The 21,808-nt window shown below is 40.2% G+C and overlaps 2 protein-coding genes across 3 annotated transcripts in view; both read right to left on the bottom strand.

The window, feature by feature from the left end:
• Nucleotides 1–12,534, bottom strand: part of calcrla (calcitonin receptor-like a) — a 28,123-nt gene extending 15,589 nt beyond the window's left edge. The window contains exon 1 of the mRNA XM_083903112.1: nucleotides 12,407–12,534. The gene's annotated coding sequence lies outside the window, so the exon portion shown is untranslated. The remainder of the gene's footprint in view (nucleotides 1–12,406) is intronic.
• A 1,071-nt stretch (nucleotides 12,535–13,605) lies between these two features.
• The window catches only part of tfpia (tissue factor pathway inhibitor a), a 41,086-nt gene continuing 32,883 nt past the window's right edge, over nucleotides 13,606–21,808 (bottom strand). For both annotated transcript variants that reach the window (XM_083903118.1, XM_083903119.1), the window contains exons 3-7: nucleotides 19,963–20,139; nucleotides 18,082–18,156; nucleotides 17,755–17,817; nucleotides 14,628–14,816; nucleotides 13,606–14,526 (exon numbers count right to left, since the gene is read on the bottom strand). In XM_083903118.1, the coding sequence (XP_083759244.1) occupies nucleotides 14,459–14,526; nucleotides 14,628–14,816; nucleotides 17,755–17,817; nucleotides 18,082–18,156; nucleotides 19,963–20,139 (572 nt within the window). In that variant the 3' untranslated portion in view covers nucleotides 13,606–14,458. The remainder of the gene's footprint in view (nucleotides 14,527–14,627; nucleotides 14,817–17,754; nucleotides 17,818–18,081; nucleotides 18,157–19,962; nucleotides 20,140–21,808) is intronic.

Genomic DNA, 21,808 nt, shown 5'->3' with positions numbered 1-21,808 from the left:
CACACACACACACACACACACACACACACACACACACACACACACACACACACACACACACACACACACACACACTGACACTGACACACCGGTAACACACCTGTCACCTGCCCAACACAGTGGTGCTAAAAACACCATGACAGACCTTTTTAATTCAAGCCTAAAAGGACAAATGGGGACTGTAATGTTGTACACATATACTTACATACACTACCGTTCAAAAGTTTGGGGTCACTTAGATATGTCCTTATTTTTTTTTTCAATGAATATAACATTAAATGAATCAGAAATACACTCTATACATTGTTAAATGTGGTAAACAACTATTCTAGCTGCAAACGTCTGGTTTTTAATCCAACATGTGCAGTGTATAGAGGCCCATTTCCAGCAACCATCTCTCCAGTGTTCTAATGGTACATTGTGTTTGTTAATCGCGTTAAAAGGCTATTGGATGATTAGAAAAACCTTGTAAAAATCATTATTTCTAATCTTGTCAATGTCTTGACTATATTTTCTATTCATTTTGCAACTCTTTTGATGAAAAACTGGACTTTTAATGGAAAACACAACAAAAATTGTATAGGTGATCTGACTTTTGAACGGTAGTGTAGGGAAATGTGTTATTTGTGATATTAGACTATGTAAAAAGTTGTATTTTATTGGATAATGAACCAAAAATGCAGAATTTAGAATTGGAACTGGTTAATTTTGAACACACACCAATGAATGATAGTGAATTTGACTTTTTTTTTACACACCAGTAGTGAACACACACAATCAGGGCACAGGAGCAGTGGGGAGCACTTATTTGCGGCTGGTCGCCTGGGAAGCAAAGGGGATTGGATGCCTTGCTTACGGGCAGCTCAGTCCTTGGCTTGTCCTGGGATTTGAACCGGCAACCGGTAAGGTACTCAAAAGTAAACCGCCTCTGCTAGTTTCACTCACCGGGCGTTGTAACTGTAAATCCACTTCAGGTGGAGCATGGTTCACCATCAACAAACATGGTCATACTGTGTGTTTGCAGAGAGCTGTTACATAACCACACTGAAAAAAAAGAAAGAAAGAAAAAACGGATCTTTCTTTCTCAGAAGAAGCTGTGATCAGCTGGAAATAGTGTGCTGCTGCACCAGCTCGTAGTGCAGTGTTAAGATAGCAGATATCAGTGAGCTATTTCGACATCCTCTGCATACGTCTCCACACACACAGACCGTGAGAAGCACAGCGCGGTCCAGTACCAGTCCAGGTTTTGCTTCTTTATGTGGACCGGATTCCGTGTCTTTATCGTCTAATGCTTATATCAACACCTCGACAACAAACAGCCCCCGGCTGAGTGCAGCGCACCGTTCCACGCTAATGAGCGCGATGATAGCCTGCGTCCATATGTCTAATTTGAAAATACACAACAGCGTAGGTGTTAAGAGTCTCACCTCTGTTATTTCACACAAATAAATACAAACTGTGAGTGATTTCCATCCAGTAATTATTGAGAGCTTAATTGTGGAAATCAATCCAGGCTCTTTACGTTTATAAATGCTGGTGTGTCAATGATCTGTGCAGTAGTTGAAACTGCTCGTTTCCCCCTCTCTTTGCTTATTCACTCTTCATTTTGCAAGAGCGCTTCATCAATTTAGGTAGGTAGGCATGGCCATCAGCATCAAGGTCTACCAGTAAGACCAGACCTGACATGAGCAGACCTCATGCAAACCTCCAAAGTTGCCAAGGGCATCACCCAGGGGCCCGTTTCACAAAAGTAAGATTCAGATATCCAGGATGATTGACTGAGCCTGGTTCAACTAATCCAAAACAAGGGCGTACAGGCTCAGTTGTTTACACAAAGACCAAGACAGGATGATCGGACACGGATTCATCAAGCCAGGTGAAACCAATCCTGGATAAGTGCGTGTACACAGCTTCCCTCAAATAGACCTCGCTGTCGATCGCAGATTCTCAGATTCACCATGGCAACTGCGGCGTTCTTTTCGTCCTCGGAGGCTGAAATCCTCATGGAGGAAGTGAAAGACCAATTCAAAAAGAAATTAAACACGATAATAAACCAACGAGAAAAAGCGATCGCCTGAATGGGTAAATAAAGCAGCATCGTGTTACTCTTTGATGTGTTTTTATATTTCTATTGTGTGTATGAATATACAATTATTATTAATAATTTTCAATAAATAAATTATTGTAATTAATCAATCAATCTTTATTCCAGACACAATGGTGGTCCAGACCAGGCTAAGGCCACAGGATAAATCTCCATGATAACTTATGTCATAACATATCCTGCGCTTGAGAAACCGGATCACGGATAAGTTAAGCCAGGATAAGCAACATATCCCGGCTTAATCCCTTATCCTACTTTTGTGAAACGGGCCCCAGATGTAAAACAAAACAATAACAAATCACATACAGATGTGAAGAAGGAGTCGTCTTTGTTTGCATGCGGAGACCTCGTCGACTCTCTCGGCGCCCGCCCTCGCTCATGAGAACACGCTATGTTCTTTGCGTTAAACATGGCAAAGGAGGCGGTCGCGCTGCACGGCAAAACCCAGATGTCTAACACTACATGTCACTGCATTCACACCCTCATTGCCAACATGCCAACATTCTTGGGGCAAGCACGTGGTTTTACTTACAAACTATAGGACCAGGAAGAGCAGAGGCTGCATTCTAAGACTTGGGGGAAAAGTAAGAAAGCTTCGAGCTCTTGATGGACAAATAGCAGACGATGCAGTTTCCCAAGTTTCCCAAGGAACTAACAAGAGGGTGGAATGGTCAATGTAAGGGAGATTAGTTATAAAGAGGTCTGCTCCGGTTGCTATAACCCCATCACAAAGGAAATGTGTTCTTCTTCTATCACATGGCCTCGTGTTTGGAGTGGTTGTCTTTGGAGTAGGCGGTTCAAACTAGAGCTGAAACAATTAATCGATTACTAAATAAATCGTCAACTATGTTGTAGTGCTGGGCACGTTAGCACGTTAACGACGGTTAATGGCGTCATCGTTAACGCATGCCGCGTTTCCATGACGACTTACCGGAAAAAGACGCTCGTGACGCCATGTTTACGTGACTCACGATTGTTAAAATGAGTCGCAAAAGTAACACTAAACTTACGAACAAACATACGCAGCACACGGGTATGCTGGTTATTTGAAGCGCTGCTCTTTTTCTTTAATAAACAGACCGCACCAGCGCTAACGGCGCTAAAGGAGCTAACAGAGCTAACTGGTAAACGGTGCCTGGACTCCGGTGCCGCTGCTTTTTCCGGTCAGTCGTCATGGAAACGTGTCATGCGTTAATGTGCGTTAACGTTGACGCCGTGAACTGCCGTTAACGCACCTAGCACTGCTATTTTGATCATCGATTAATCGCTTTGAAGCTTTTTTTTAAGATTTTAACAAGATTTCTGATTGTTTCAGCTTCTTAAATGTGAATATTTTCTTCATTTCTTTGCGAGAACAAATCTGATTGGGAATAAATCCTGTTTCTTGGAGAGATCAATATTTTCTCAAGTGCTACTTGGTATAAAAACTGTGAGAACCACTGCTCTGCTCACTGCAATCACCTGAGTTGATAAAAACCCTTCGCCACATTTTCATCTCTCTCCACCGACGTAAATTGAGGAATATAAGTGCAGAAAAACTCATAGAAACCAGAGATAAGCACCGGCCAAATGCGTCACTGACTATCTCTCTCATGGTTTTTTACATCCTTGTTATGACAAACATATGGAACTGAATCTTTTTCTTTCTTTTTTTAAAGCAGTAAAGTGAGTCATACTGTGCAGCACGGCAGTGATGTATGAGAAATGTTCTCCATGAAACAGCTGAGTAAAGTTTAGGTTCATGAGTCACAGAGCTGCTTCTTCTCCATGAAGCCAGAGGAAAATGTCTGAAAACCTCCTAAACATGGCACCAGTCGCAGCTCACAGACACAGTATCATCTCCAACCAACAAAAGCTACGGCTTCCTTTTGTATTTAAATGCCTTCGTACCATTCAAAAAAAAAAAAAAAAACGTGACGACAAACAGCACGGCTCTTTCACCATCGGAAAGGATCCCGTTTCTCGCGACCTCTGGTCTACGCAGCGGAAAACATAGCGCAAATACCTGGGTAAAAATAAACAAGGCATCGTTTTGCACCTGCGTGGCTTCTCCTTATTCTCTTTGGTGTTAGTGTAAATGTTTTGATGTTGCTGCAGGGGCTGCGAGGGCTGTGTGTTTTAAAATAGTCTGAGCATGTGCTCTGTACATAACCCCGCGGGTGGAATACAGTACAGTCTGGTGGGGAAAGAGCGGCTAATTCGTCCGATTCCTTCCACTACGTAGAACCACATTTACACAGGTCACTAGATTTTCTTGTCAGGAGGCCTCTTCACCTCTGTCCACTTTCTGTCTCGTATATAAGCGCTGTAATCGTCGCTGTTCACATATTTTAGTTCTGTGTGGTCGTTAAACTGGCGTACAGCTGGATATTTTTGACTTTTTTTCAGGCCAAAACAAAAACTGCCTCGGGGTGTTTACACGCTCGCTCAGATTTTATTCGGATACGGAAAAATGATTAAGTGGGAAAGATGCCCTCTGGCATCTCACTGCAACGCTAGTCAAGCAACCAGTCACTAATCCTCCCTGGTGTTCAGTGTCATTATATCCAGCTGAGGATTACGAGAACCCTGCACGTGACTCGACATTCTGTAATATTGTTGAGTTTATTAGGTGAGATGTGTATGCGGCAGAGCTGCAAAGACACGAGGCGCACGCAAAATGAACCATGGCAGAGCATTTGTCAGTGGACGTCGGCTGTTATCACGAGCCTGGTCAACACTATAGGGGCTGCCATTTTGGAGCACCTTGTTTTTTTAATACTCTAATTTGCTTCTAGAGCACCTTTAAAACATCAGCAGGGCTGTACAGAAGGGGGGGGGCACACAGGTTACATACACAAATATGTAAATACATTAATAGATGAGAATAAAAACAGTGGGTTTTAAGGGAGGATTTGAAGGTCTCTGAGGTCTGGGAGGTGCTAATCAAAGGCAAAGGCCCTGTCACCTCTTAAGACTTAAAGGGACACTATGTAGTATTTATGGGTTTATATAACCCAAAATCCACTTTTTTATACATATTATGTGCTCCTGCATTGTCTAGTCGATGTATAATAGTTTTTGTTTAATTTTCGTAGTGTTTCAAAAAGTCATGTAAAATAACACGGTCACAGGCCGTGGTTGCATTGCCACTGTTAGCAGCGAGACGCCATGTTTCTACCGGAGCCTGTAAGGACAAACGCGAGAGAACAAATCAAGCGTCTCTTTACTTGTAGCGGAAGTCCCGCCTCCACTCTCTCCGCTTCGTCTGCTACGGCCGCGGTAGCTCGCCCTCTCCCTCGCCTCACGAACCTCATCTGCTGACACGGAGAAAGACGACGAGGACGACATTTGACCGGCTGCGGATACCGTAGCGCTCAGGGAAGGGAGGGGGTGAGCAGAGCAGCAGGTCTTTGTTGTAAATTTCAGCCTCTCCTCTAGATGGCACTATAAACTACTTACTTCACCTTTAAGTCTGGTTTTAGGACCTTAAGGCTCTGATTAATAGAAGTTTAAAATCAATACAAAAACAGACCAAGAGCCAGTGGAGGGAAGCTAAGCCTGGACTAACTGATCATCATTTGAGTTTTGATGCTCACACATTCTCCAGCTGACTTGTAGGGAACAGTGAGGTGAGGGATATTCAGCTGCAAAATGCAACTTCACCAATAAATGTTGCTTAACTTGCAGGTTGCTGCTGAATATCCTCCACCTCTCCCTACAGTAGTGCATCGTGCTGCTGCAAAATCTTTTCTTTAGGACACTATGCTGTCTTGCATGTGGTCAATGTGTTTTAATTAACCAAGTCAAATCCCCCTATAGGGGCAATGGAGGTCCCATGCATTTGTTCCCTCACTCGCTTAAATCAATGCAGGTGAAACAAAAGCTCTATCTATACGTCAACAATACATTAGCAGGAAACGCGTTGTCATTCAGGTCCCTGTGTGTGTGCCTGCATGTGTGGTTCCCTGCTGGAACTGCCATGCATAAAAATAAACCTGGAGCTCGGTCAAATTCACAGCTGTTTTAAGACATCCCGGAGAAAGCCGAGGAGGAAAATCCTCCTCCGTGTGCTCGCTGTGGGCCCTCAAAGAGACCTCCAACAGAGCTGCTCACATCATTACCAAACGGGCTCCGGTTTCTCCGTATGCCATGAGCTGCTGTAACAAAAACAATAACTGTAACTGCGTGGATGTGCTTAGTGAGCTAGAATTTCAGTGGAGTCCAAACATCTGAAAAATGACTGTTTTAACAGCCAGCAGTGCAGAGACAATTGTTTTCAGTTTACAGCCCATAAGCAAAAGATTAAGTTATCGTATGCACAGTACGCCTTATATTTACTTAAATGTAAAAGTAAACTGTAAAATTTGAGAGGCTGAAACAAGAAAATGTCATGCACTTCACTTTTGAATTAAGTTGTGCCTTCTTATGCTAACGCTAAGGTTACCTACTTGAGATACTGCAATCCCAATCATGTTGTCTCCTTCCTATCTGCTTTCAGCATCTATATTTTAAAATCTCCACTGCAGACCCTTTGTTTTTCTTCTTCTCTGGTTGAGACATTTTTGAGAGGGGAACTGAGGCCTTTTAAGTGCAAGTTAGGCGTTTAAGTGCCTATTTTCAGTGGGTGGTGCAACAAACACCCAAACAACATCAGACCCAAACATGAACACAGTTTGCAGATTGTAAATTAAGGTTTATTTTGGGAATAAACTGGAATTGGAGTACTGGCCTCGCTGATAACAATGGTGGATTCATCGATCTTTTCAAAAATGATCTTAGTAGTTGCAATACATTTGAATGGAAACAGGCTTGTCTCTCCGTCATGTACAGAATATGTAACGGAGCAGAAACAGCCTATTACAGCCTCATGGATGTGGGGTTTAAATTGAAACATTACAGCATCTGCATAAGTGGAACGCGAATGGGAATTAATGCATATTATGAAAAATAAATGCACTGTTTTTGCATAATGTAAAGCTTTAGGCAGAGCTGTAAAAGTACAAATATAGGCTACATATATGACTTTAGAGCTCTGGCTTCAAGGAATCACAGAGCAGATATTTATGCCCTAACAACAGAAAAATGTATTCATACTGTGATAATAGCCACTGTAAAGAGTATAAACAAAGGAACCAAGCAATTTAGGACTCTTACTATTCCTTAGAAACCAATTCAGTAAAATAACCTCACAGCATCCTGGGTTTGACAATAATAATAGTCCCATTTTCACAGTAGACTAAGTTGGCTAATTGGAGATCCAACAGCAATGCCTGCTACAGATTATGTGCTCATGGCAGCAGAAAACCTAGGGTAGATGAAGGATGCGATGCGAGTGCACCGACTGGAAAGAGAAATCTTCAAAAACCAGAAATATCTGCGCTTCCTGCATATTGTGTTATCCATTAACACAATAATCTGCAAGAATCTCCGAGAATAGATGATCTCAGTTTGACATTATAGGGCAGTTAGACCTTATAGACTGCACAATGATTCTGCATCATTACTCCTTTGTGAGTAACAATTATACAGCGTACTTCCAGGTTCACCTTTGGAAGGGGAAGCAGAGACACTCAATGAGTCTCACAGGGATCATTTACTCCATTCTATAGATGCCAGAAGCCCCTTCCCACACAGTAAATCAGGAGGCCTATGTCTCTGACAATTGGTTTAGCTCATACAAACATGGAACACCCAGAGAAAACAGCTGCTACTACAACGCATTAATAGGCAACGTTAATGATTGCAGATCATCAGGAGACTCCACCATTTACAAGAGATACTGTAGGTTTCATCGTCGATGTATGGGGATCGAAGGTCAGATAAAGGTGGAATGACATGTTCAATGGTTCAATAAGGTGGCAAAACCACGGTATTGCAATAACCACAACAGCCTTATGCCTAAAGATACAGTACAATATGTAATGTTTTGCATTAAACTACATTAAGATGACAATAAAATATAGTGCTGGGGCGTGTTAACGGGATATTGACAGTTAACGGCGTATACGTTAACGCATGACGTGTTTCCACGACGACTGACCGGAAAAAGACGTGCGTGACGTCATGTTTACGTGACTCCAGGTTGTTAAAATGAGTCTCTAGTAAGTAACGCTAAACTTGGCACACATACGCAGCACACAGGTACGCTGGTTATTTGTAGCGCTGCTGGAGCTAATGCAGCTAAAGGAGCTAATGCAGCTAACGGAGCTAACCGGTAAACGGCGCCTGGACTACTGTGTAGCGGCACGTAAACATGATGCGTTAACCTAGTGCCCAGCACTAATAAAATACTAATTTTATATATTTTTTTCAGAAACATTTTAGAGTAGGGAACACATATTCACCATTAACTAGGTGCTTAGTAGCACATAAAAGTAGCATACTAGCCCTTTATTAGTAATCATTAAGCATGCATTAACACATTCTACCTCTATTACGATGTATTAGGTGTTAATACATGCTTAATATTACTAATAAAGGGCTAGTATGCTACTTATATGCATGTTGGTAAGCACCTAGTTAATGGTGAATATGTGTTCCCTAATCTAAAGTGTTACCATTTTCTCTTGCATTAGCCAAAGCATTTCTAACACTCTTTCATTTTTAAATCTACAGAGTTTAAAGAGTGAATTCTGTTTCTGGTCGCCTTTTAATGACGTCATCCACATCAACCCCTCCCTCCCTCCTTCTCCCTCTCTCTCACTTACCTCTGACCTTTTTTTTGGCAGACTTACGAAGTGTTGAATTCAATAACGATAACAAATGTGGGGATTAGTGTAGTCTACTCTAATTAAGTCGAGTTGTCTGACAGCTCCGAGCTCAGGATGTCCTGACACAGCTTCCCACACGTTTGAATTACAAGTTCGGGAGTGCGCGGAGTGCGAGACACAGCGGGTAACAAGCTGCTCGAGAAGTGGCCGAGAGTAGCTGTAGATCGTCCTTTCTGGTTTTACTTCCAAAGAAAACTTAAGAAAAAATAATCCTTCATAATGTATGAGTGGAAAATATACACTCACCCCCACCTCTGCCTGACACTGGACACAGAACCTGAGGGGAGTGCTTTGAAACTGGTGCATCATTGTGCTTTTGTGTAACATGATAATGTCAGTCTGAGGTAAGGCTACAAAACAAATATAAAAGTATTCTTGTGTTATGTTATCATGTACATGTAATCCTTTGATGGACTATGAAAGAATAAGAAATTGGTCCACGTCCCTTTTTTTGAAAACAGTGCACGCTCTCACAGGGAGCACAACGGGACTGAGAACACAGCAGTCGGTGAGCTAGCTGCAGGGTGCACGGACCGTGTGCGTGCTTCATGATTTATGGCGGCGGGTTAAGTTTCATGAGCATCATCATTACTCTTGGGGCCGAATGTGGTGGTCTCGCTGTACTCATCGTTACAGTGTGGATCGCCAGCGCTCTTCGTGGGAAGGGAAGTCCCACACAACAGCATTGGTCTAGTTCTTAGTTCTTATGTATCATGTGTGCGTACAGTATTTCCAGTCATTCTTCATGTGTAGAAGTAAAACGATACCTACGTACACTACCGTTCAAGAGTTTGGGGTCACTTAGAAATGTCCTTATTTTTGAAGGAAAACACTTTAAAAAAAAACAAAAACGGAAGTCATCGAAAAGTTCTATTCTTGGCTCCACAGTGCAGCACAGAGTTCTACACAAACTTCCAGCCTCAGAGGATTTATCTGTCCAGTGGATACATTTTATATATTTAACAGCAATGTGCCCGCTAGAGCCTTCAAATGATCACTTTTCTAAATGCTAACTGCTGTTAGCTCCCAGTAGCCTCTGCGGCTGATGCTGGCGAGGGCAGCGGTATCCGAATACCGGAAGTCCGCGAAGTCCGTGAAACGTTCTGTTCTTGGCTCCACAGTGCAGCACAGAGTTCTACACAAACTTCCAGAGTTATCTGTCGATTGGATACATGTTATGACGGCAATGTGGCTGCAAATAATAACTTTTCTAAATGCTAACTGTTCCCAGTAGCCTCTGTGTCTGATGTCATTTCCTGTCCCTTAAGTTTCGTTTTACTTTTTTTTTAAGGTGGACCTTTAAGATGGACCTAAAGAGATACTACTAGTTAAATGAGTCAGAAATACACTCTATACATTATTAATGTGGTAAACGACTATTCTAGCTGCAAACGGTTTTTAATGGAATATGTACATAGGTGTATAGAGGCCCATTTCCAGCAACCATCTCTCCAGTGTTCTAATGGTACATTGTGTTTACTACTTGCGTTCGAAGGCTTTTGGATGATTAGAAAACCCTTGTAAAAAGTGTGACTTTTAATGAAAAACGCAAACAAATTGATTTGGTGACTCCTGACTTTTGAAAGGTAGTGTACATACAGAGGACCTTGGACATTTTAAAGTGCTATTGCTTTCGGAATAAATTCACCAAACCATGGAGATGACCAAGGCTTTTGGAGCTATGCTGCCAGGACCTTTGTCTGCACCACATTTAATAGCTGTGTTTTTTTCTGGACCGGAGCAGTAAACACTTTTGTGGGTCGAATGCCGCGGATCGCACGACATTCACTCTACACATTCAGCTCATGTGTGTATACGCCCTGTCAATCGGAAGTTGTCGATGCAACCGCACATCACACGTGGGAGGATTTTTGGGATTTCCAGAGTTGTAAAACAAAACATCATCGCTAACAATGTGGAACATGAATATCGTTCATTCTTCTCTCCTCTACCAAGCCACATAAAGGGCACCGAAAGAGGAAGAGGCTAATTCCTTCTTAAAGGCTTTGTTGAAGAAACAAAGAGTAGATCATCGTAAAACGTTTGTTGTTTTCAGACACTGAATGAATAATTTGGCACACCCAGTTTTACTAGGCTTACTGGCTGGGATTAAAGCAGGAATAAGCAGGGTTTTTACCCTAATTTAACAGCTTTGGAGTCATTGTGATGGTTCAGTGGCTTATTGTGGGGAGATTGGGAGGCCGTCTCCACTTCCCCTGTGTACAGTAGGGCTGTAATGATTTATTAATAAGTAACTGGATATATTATTGGCGACTACTTTGAATTTGCTGTACGTCCTCACGTTATAGTTTGGCTATAAATGCTCAAATATTCAGCTGTTCACACCTGACGTTAAAAAAAAGTTTCCTGGATGCTTCGGACACATCCGATCAGATCCAGCTATTGGAATTACGCACACTGACGTCGCGTCTGTTTGCGAGAGAACACGGTTGTGTTTTTAATTAGTCTGACTGTGCAGATGTGTCTGATGTCGGTTTATGTGTCTGCGCGTGCACAAGTGAATCAAAGCTGCTGCTATAACATGAAATAAGACTTATTAACTAATGGAATATTGTAGCATTAACTTTGAATGTTGTTTAGTGTAAAAAACAACAACAACCTGAAGCTGCTGTAGATCAGACGTCGTCAGATAATCTGTGCCGAGGATGGATTGCAAGAGTGTTCAAATCAAAACCATTGAGGTGATCCTTTTGGGATACAGTGCCCCCCCCCCCCCAGGGTGGCAGTCTTGCCCATGGGTGGCAGAATAGCAAGGGACGGCCCTGTTATCAGATGTGATGTGTTGACTGGAACTTAAACTCTTCTGTAATGACGCTGGTGCGTCTTTCCTCACACAGTCATCATCAGCATCACTTCCTCCTCCTCCTCCTACACCTACATCACCACCATCCTTCACTATTTTCAGGCTTTCACTGTCCAGCCCACAAACTTCCAGCTTGTCCAAATGTGCTGCTTACGTAACCATGCAGATGGTTGAGCAGCAAACGGTGACCACTACTTTTGATAAAAAAAAAAAAAAAAAAAGCAGAGTCAACCTCCAATCTGAGATTATTAATCTATGGATCTAAAGGATGGATGTGGAGTCAGGTGGACACAGCAGCTGAGCCTCCATGAATGCACTGATGTTAGAAACCAATCTTTTAATAATAATAACCACATACATAATCTGCGCGTTCACGTGGATGGATGCTTTGTTTTTTAATTCCCATTTAAAAAAAAACGCACAAATGCCGCATCACTCCATCCGCTATGTGCATTAAGTGCAGGCAGTTATGGATGCTGTCTCTGCTGCTTATTATGGATGGATCACAGCAGCAGCAGCAGCAGCAGCAGCGGCAGATTCTGTGAGTGCACATTCCTGGGGCTGAGTTCTCCTCGCAGACGCCGCTGAATTCACCTCGATAAAGACACAGCGATGCGGAGAATGCGCCGTCAACTCCGCGCTCCGTCTGCGCTGATACGGCACACGAATAACGCAAACACCGCGAAATGCGCACAAGGGACAACAACAACAACACGTTCAACTCACCGAGCCGCAGAGTTACAATCCAAAAGAAGCAGCGAACTCTTTCTCGAGACCGTGATCAAATCCAGCCACCGTGTCCACAAAGTGTCGCGCGTCCTCGGCTCCGGCACAGAGCAGCGCACACTGCGGATCCCCGGCGCTCACTGAGCTCAGCGCACACACACAGACACACACATACACACACACTGCTGTCAGGTTGACGTTGGAAGGCAACCCACTACTTCCTGTTACATCACACTGTACAGTGTAGAGCCCACAGCTGAGGACCCGAGTTGCCACAAGACTCCACAGCAGCAGCAGCAGCAGGTTTATGCTGTTCTTCATGCAGGGAAATGCACACTCGGGGTCAAATCTCCTGCTGAGCATGAACTCTTGTGTCTTGTGTGGATGTTTGCATCATGCAGCTTTTGTTTGTTTGTTTGTTTATTTATTTATTAGTGCCTGTGCCACATACACACTCAAAAGTATCAAACCCATCCTCTTGTTTTAGATCCTGCAGCAATAAGGACCATTAATAAGGACAGGTTATCTAACACAAATTGGTGCAAAAATAAATAATCCTAATTCTGCAGCCTCAGAAAAGCAGTGAAAACCTTGCATCTGTGCACCTACTTTGATATATTTATTTAATATATACATATTTTATTGACTCAACCCCCCCTGCTGATGTGCATACCTTAGTATCTATTTATTTTGGTTCATCTAAGTGTCATGTCACAGACCAAAATGAGGCACATTTACATGATTTTTTCCAAGCAATTAGTGACATTTAATGGCAGTTATTGATTAAAAAAAAAAAATCCAATAACACAAAATCCCTTTCCACCAACAACTTCCACAGAAAGTGTCATCAAAAATAATTGTTTTCTAAGTTATACTGCTCACAGACACACTGGTTTGTCCTCTATTTATTACAGTTTTATACTCTATACTAAATCAATACTATAATTTTCTGCAGCCAATGTTACACTGCCCCCTTGTGGAAATAATTTGAACTGAACAGGCGCCTAGTGTGGTATATAATGTGTACTTTTTTTCTTCTTCTAATAACTCACCAACTATTCTGAATATTCACAAATCCCCCACGTCTCTAAAGACCAAGTTTGTTTTACCTTATTCTGCACTTACACTGCACAAAAGACCGATGAAAAAGAAGAATACACAACGTAAAGAAAGACTGACGGGAAACAATGAAACTTTATTGTATAAAATCAGACACATTTAGTTCATTTACAGTCGTAAAAACAAGACAGAAAAGCAAACCCAGTCCCAGACGAACCCGTGCTGAAAATCTACCTTAGACGACACTGCCCCCTTCTGTTTGTCCTCCACAACAACACCATAATGATGTATTTATAAAGCTGCACGTATTGAATTCAAAGGGAACACACACAGAAAGTCCATCACGGCCCAATTAGTCCTAATTTGACACGACTAAAGTGGTCGTTACCTTGTTTGCATTGATTAGCAGATACGGACGAGGACGCGATCCCTCTCGATCAATGTGTTTGTTTGAGAGCGACTCGCTGCTGCTGTTGTTGTTGTTGTTGTCATCGATTCCTCCACGAAAACCAATCCACCACTTTAATCTGCTAATGCTAATGCCCCCCCCCCCTCCCCCATTGATGAACAATGGCAGCGTTTAAACAAACACCACTGCGGAAAAGCATCAGTGAAAGTAAATGCGTCGTCGATATGCAGCAGAGGAGCTGCTAAACAAAAGTCATCAGTGTAACTTTGTTTTTGTTTTTTTAAAGGTCAGCTCTGCAGCTGCAAAAATTAATATAGACATAAGATATTTGTACAAAATAGAAAATAGTAGATATGCAAAACATGCGTGTGGAGAGCTGCTATAATATGAGACAATCAGCAAAACATAATTATGTCTTTTGTCAGTGGGATATTGAGACGGCGTGGCTAATGATTCAGTCACTACAGAGTAAAATTAGACAACAGGGAGAATTAATTCCTCACACACGCGATACAAAAAATGCAAAAAACCAATGCAAGTAAAGCTGGAAATAAAATATGGACATAAATACAGTGACTCAGTGTTCAGAGTGAGCGTTGGACGATGTTGCCGATGTTTTTCCGCTTTATTCGGATCATCATTCTCCCGTGAGCTGCAACAAAGCAGAGCAACAAAAAATTATTGACTTTTTCCCCTCCTTCATCTCATCATAAATCACAGTAATTGAGATAATCGTGGCTAAAACAAACGCACCCTTCCTCCTCCTGATGCACTTTCTGATGCAGTGCTTCCGGGACGTGAAGTTATTCTCGTTTCCCCCGCATCCGCTGTAGTGAAACATCTGGCACCGCTTGGTCACGGGGTTGTACGCGAACCTCTTGTCGGCACCGTGACACGTTCCTCTGTCCACGGCACTGAAGCACACTCCTTTAGGCTTCACCTCTGACAGACGACAAGGGTTTAAACCGGAGTTAAGCAAAGTTAGCACATCACTGTACAATAATGTTGGATCACGTTGGTGTTAATTTACACAATATACATAATATTAATATAAAAAATAGTTCTGATTGAAAACTACAAGAGCTGTAGGAGACTTATTAGACCTGCTCATTATTTAATTGTATATCTTTTTTTAATAAATATATTTTTATATATGTATTATTTTTTTAAATTTATTTTATGTGCATATATGTGTATATCTATATAGATATATATGTATATGTGTGTATATATGTACAGATATAAACATATATGCACATATGTGTGTGTATATATGTACATATATATACATATGTATGTATGTATATATATATATATATATATACATATATGTATATATGTGTGTGTATATATGTACACATATATATGTACATAAATATATACATATATGTACATATATATGTATATATGTGTATATATTTACATATATATATGTATATATATGAACATATATACACACATATGTATATATGTACATATATACATATATATGTATATATGTACATATATATGTTTATATGTACATATATACATATATATATGTACATATATACATATATATGTATATATGTGTATATATTTACATATATATGTACATATATACATACATATATATATGTATATATGTGTATATATTTACATATATATGTATATATATGTACATATATACACACATATATATATATATATATACACATATATATGTATATATGTGTATACAGTATAGATATATAGATATAATATACACACACATATACATACATATATGTATATATGTGACTATGTATGTATGTGTGTGTGTGTGTGTGTGTGTGTATATATATACACATACATATACACACATATACACACATATACATACATATACTTAGAGAGAGAGGGGAGTTTTCCCAGCATGATGGCTTTGTCGATGAAAGTGTACCAAATGCAGCTGCTGTTGCCAGGAAACCAGACTGAGTGCGCTTGACTCACAGAGCTGGTTATAATACTGGAGTTATCTATGATATAAAGAGTCGAGGCAAGTAGAGAAGACAGCAAGCACGTAATAAAAATAATGTCCCTGTGTTATACAACACTTAAGAATGGCAGTCCAGCTGTTAGTAAGTTAAACCAAACCTAATTTGGGCAGTTTTTAACCTTTATAATACTCTGGTTTGGCTTAATATGAGAGGTCATGAAGGAAAGGCCTCACAATCGACTCTATTATTGAGCTTAGACATTGATGGGGTTTAAATGAGACAAAAGTAGTGATAATATTACAAAACTCATATCACCAATAAGGTGGTGAGATACTGTAAAATGGAGTTTATACAGTATGACTATTTTACAATTGTGTCACATTACTCAAACTGTGAATAGTTTAAACCCATAAAAAATTCTAAGAAATAAATGCATCCTGAAAAACAAATCTAAAATAGTATGAAAATGCATCATCCACAACAAAAAAGATTCAGTTTTAGATTATAAATTATAACAGGGATAGTATAAGTAAGAAGGCTAAGGATTGGACTAGATTATAATAAATAAAGCAGAGTTATGGTAGTTTTTTAATGTTACTACAGCCAGTGTCACTCAAAGTGTAATTCATCATATAACCACAAGATGTCACTGTATGCTGACAGTCAATAATAATAGGCTGAAATGCAGCTCAGCAGTGAAAACAACTGATATTTATTAGTGGCATGAATCATTACCAAATGTTATTTACTCATCATGACTTATTTAATCTCTATAAAACTGCAGGATGAAGCAGCAAATGTATCCTTAAGACATTGTAGACTAGGTTATTAGGTTTGTTGTGAGGCTCATATCAGTTTTTCCTTAATGATTTCTTACCCTGTCACAACTGGCAGCCCTAAGTGAAATCGCCTATTTTATGGTGAAGAAGCACTGACTTCAATAAAACCTTATTATTATAATATTACTTTGTGACATAACAGAAATCCCCAGTCACAGAAACACACTACAGAAATAGGTGAGGAGGAGGTGGAGGCTAACACATCCTGAATCCTCCCCTCTGCATATGTGACATTTAGTTTTTGAGGAAACACAGGCTTCAGAATAACGAGAGCCATGATGTACATGATGCTTCCTCAGTGTGAACGCACCATCATTACAGAGCGGTAATATGCGACAAATGGCCTGTGAGGAGGAGAGACTGTCGCACTTTGGTTCTGTCTGTTGCCTTTTTAGCCTTTTTTTTTGCCAGCTGTCTGCCGTTTATGCAAGAATGCACCTTTTCTTCTTCTTCTATTCAATAAAAAGTTACTGACGGCGAACGCCTGGGTTTATAAATGAATGGATAAAGGTTTAAGCATCTCATAAATCATCATGGACTCCTTGCTGCTCACTCTGAAGACATGATGCTTGATTTAATGATGATTATTCATCTCAAAGGTTTGATGATCAGCATCAAAAGTTGAGTAAAAGTATCTCAACAGAAAATGGCTTTTGTGAGAAGTTGAAGTCACTTTTTACAAGATTATTCTATATATATATATATATATATATATATATATATATACATACTTATATACATACTTGTATTTACTATCCTTTCAATCCTTAAAACAGCTCTAAAACACTTTGTTTTGATGAAAAGATAAAAAGTGTAAAGATGCAGGCTCCCCCTTGTGGCACTTTAATATAAATGACTATAGGATTTTATTTTAGTAAGCTAAACATCATCATTCTTCAATTATTCGGGATTGCACCATTTAAATTGTTTATCCTCCTATCCTTAGAGTTGATGTGTGTGTGTGTGTGTGTGTGTTTTGAAGTTTTGAATGATGCTGATGACGTTTCCCTGAGGTTAAATCGTCCCAGAAGTCTTTTGTTCAGCTTCAGGTTAAGTGTGAACGTCAGCGTCAACGTTTCTTACCTTCAGTCACTTCGTCGCTGTTGTTCATTTGTTGCACGAGAGGCTGGATTACGACCAGTTCCCCTGAGAAACACGAGGAAACATTAGAAATCAGTCATATTTTTGTTTGTTTTTTGTCTCTAATCTGAAGGAATAAAACATTATTTAACTGTATAAACAGTCCTGCTTTGACAAAATCTGCACAAGCTCTACTCATCTTTTACTATTATTATTATTATTATGATGATCATTAATTGAATGATGTTTTTGCAAACATACGGCCTTAACAAGGAAAAATAAGTCCGAATATGACCATGTTGTGTGTTATTAGCGTCCTTTCAGTCTTACCAGTGATGGTTGGCTGGACAGAAGCTCCTCTAACAGGCAGTGTGAGCAGCTCTGGGGCCTCAGTGGTGACGGACACTGCATGGACAATCAGAAAATAAAAGATTTGAGGAGGTATGAATGTGTAAATTACATCACCTTTTTAATTTAGACCTCATCTCATTGCTGCAAGTCCCTGTCATCAGTCATAATTAAAGTTTAATTTCATTAGTCGCAGTCTGGAAACAAATAGAGTCGTCTATCTGAAAATCCATCAACACAACAACAACAATAATAATAATAATAATAATAATGTCGTCCACATCCCATCGATTTTCACCACAGCAGATTTAGCCACGGTCGAGCAACTCGCCCCTTATTTTCTTTGACAATTTTAAGTATAAGTGGCTCCCGAGTGCTGGTAATGGAGTGCGCTTTGGTCACTTTAACGTGATTTAAACGCTCAATCAATATGCAGTGCGATTTCACGGTGAGCTTCAATTCATCAGAAAGCTTAATTTTCTAAAGGTAGAAGTCGTATTTGCCGCTGCTGTGGGAATGAGTTTGCACTTGTTGAGCAGCAGCAGCAGCAGCTGTGATCCCCCGTCGTCCGTCAGCAGCGGCGTCCTCCACGAGGACAGACGGAAACGACACCGCCGCGAGGTAAAGGCAGGGGGGAAAGTCATTATTTCTGTTTGCTCAAATTTATAGAACTAACAAAGCAAATATGGACCAGATTACAAATATAAATGCTGTTAGACGGAGCTGAAGATGTGTTCTCTGCTAAGTCTCCTTCACAATAAAAGTGGCCAGTTTACCCATGAGTGAGTGAACTATGAGGTGAAAAATGGGGGCATTTAAATGACTAGTGTTGTGGAGTTGTGACATCACAAATACACCTGTAACTTCGTTAGACTCCTTAACAAATACATTTTTGCTTATTTTAACCATAAAAGGACCAGAAAATGTCCTGTGACAAGTGCTTTTGTCCATTTGTCCAGAATAACTTCCAATATCTGGCAGTTATTTACAACTTACTGGATGTTAAACTGTAGTTGTACATGTACACCAGATTTTGTGTGAAATATGAACAGTATAAAACATATTTATAATAACATTTGTCTAGATTTTTTTCCAATAGCGCAAACCGCCGCGGAATTGCAGCAAAGCTAACGTGTCATCTGCGATACGCTCGGTGTTAAAGGGTTAAAAAAGAAGATATATAAATAGATAAATAGATAAATAAATATATATAGATAAATATTTTAGAACTCATTCAAAACCTTATTTAATATGTATATGTATATAAGCATATATGTATATATGTGTATATATGTATATGTGTATATGCATTTATGTGTATATATGCATATGTATAAATGTGTATATTTGCATATGTATATATATATTTTTTCTTTTTTTAGTCTATTGTAAATAACGTTGATCAGTATTTTTGATGCAAAACTTAGCAATTAAAGGGTTAAAAACTTTTCACAAATTCATTCATGTTTCTTATGTATGATGAGGACTTTTAAAAAATAAAGATAAAAAAACAACAAACATTTTTATAGCGTCATTTTTTATGAGCGCAATTTGGTGCTCTAGGTGTGTTAATGTGATTTTTTTTTGAGGGCGCATCTAAAACTTCACCCATTACAGAAACATATATTACCAATGCTGTGTCACTGCAGCTGTTTTTACACACTGTACCTTTAAGTGAGGTATCAGACCAGTGCATACAGTCCATTCCCACCAAATGCCGACATCATTCACAGTGGCTGAACAAAAGAGCCTTCTATATTTATGTGCACAGAACAGTGCCGCCGCCTCCGCCATGACAGCTCGGACGTTTCCCAGCCTTTTACAGTTAAACAAAACAAAAGTCAATAGTTCAACGTGGCCCACCTGGGTTCTGACATTTGGCCTGGCACTCCGCCATGCTCCTAAAGTTGTTGGCGTTTCCAAAGCAGCCGCCATAAAAGAAAGGCCGGCACTGCTGACTCCTGCTGTCAAAGAGGTAGCGCTTCACCAGGCCGCGACACGGACCAGGAGCCTCTGCTAGATGACACGGGTTCTTGTCATCTGGAGGAGGAAGAAGGAGGAAAAAAAGAAGAAGAAGGATGTTCAGTGTGTTACATTTAGAAGGAGGTTAAGCTTTATTGTTTTTCAGGGTTAGGAAGAAGTCGGCCAATTTGTGCTGCCCTGTTTCTACAGGAGCCTAAATGGACAAACTAGCCAGAGCCTGAGTCTTGAAGTGGAAGCTGAATACGCAAAACGATGAAGAACTAAATTATTTCTGGGCTTCAGGAACCATGGCGTCAAAAATCGCAAAAAAAACTGCGAATAATTTCCACATACGCATGAATGGGAAACCACGATGACAGCCCAGCTCACTGTGGAGCCTCACAGTGTCGTCGAAATTTTGACGTAGAAACGTGGTTGTACAAGACTTGAGACTTTTTTCACCTAAATCAAAGTTTAAGTTTTGTACTTGCTTTTGGAACCTTTTAAGATTTAAGTATTGCCTACACAGACAATTGTACATAATTCGTTGCTATGGTTGTTTTTAACGTTTTAAAAACGGTAATTTCTCTGTCAATTCACACCCGTTTTTTACAAATGTAAATGTGGGAGTTCCTGGAAGCCTCCTGACGCTCTCAAACAAACAAAAAAATGATATCTGTATTATCAAGCGTTCTTGAAATATGACAACTTTAATACGCGTTGTTTTCTCTGATTTTCACCTGTATTTAACTGTTAGAAACAAGCGTTTCTTTATTTTTTCGGTCTTTTTTCGACTGCCCTTTAAAAGACAACGTCAAAACATGGCAAAACAGGTCCAGAGTCACCGTCTGTCAGTGAAAACATTGCTAATTGGAAATCTTTCTTCTTTTATCTTCCAAATTACAGATTCATTACTTTTTAACCCAAGTGTCCCAACTTTTATGGAAATCAGGTTTGTATCCATCCAATTATAATAATTGGTCGATGCTAATTTTCTTTTTGAAAAAAAATTGCAGAAATTGGCACAGCCATTTAATTAGTCTAAAAAAAAAAAGTAAAAGCATCACTCTTGAAATCCCACCGGACAGCAACTTTGCATTTTCCCCAAAATGAATCCGGAACAGATAAAGAAAGAACCTTAAAACTGGGCGGTTAAATAGGATTAAATAGTGACATTCGATGCTGTAAAGCGGTGTCTTTTCAGGAGGAGGGAAAGAAAGAGCAATCTGCAGCCCGTGGAGCGTATAGACTGCAGTATATGAACACTATAACCCAAAGGTTACGCTGACATTTTCCACTGGCAGTCATGTTCTCAGACGTTTACTCCCACTCCTCCTCTGGCAGCTGAAAAGTCAACTATAGTTCCCAATGTTTTCCCCTTTCCCCCAGTGAACCACATCTCCTCCTCCTCCTCCTGTGCCAGTGTTTGTTCTCCTCTTTCCTGTCATGTCTTTTCCACCTCTTACCTCAGCTGCCTGCCCTCGCACGTCTCATCACATATGGGTCATCCCTCTGCATCTTACACTCTGTTTTGTTTCCCTGTGTGTCTTCCCCTCGACATTAACGGGGACATATTATACAAAATCAACTTTTTAATCATTTAAATCCTTATCTTTGGGACTCTGGAGGTCTTATTAGTCGGCAAAGTGTGAAAAAAGACTCAGTCATGTTTTTGTGGTCCTCCTCAGTCTAAATACAGGAGATAAAACAAGCGATGTTGACTTTCGCACTCATTCGGACGTCACAA

Source organism: Microchirus variegatus, assembly GCF_963457635.1.
Source record: "Microchirus variegatus genome assembly, chromosome: 16".
NCBI lineage: Eukaryota > Metazoa > Chordata > Actinopteri > Pleuronectiformes > Soleidae > Microchirus > Microchirus variegatus.
Note: the sequence above shows the minus strand (reverse complement) of the source record. Positions and strands in the feature narration are given on the sequence as shown.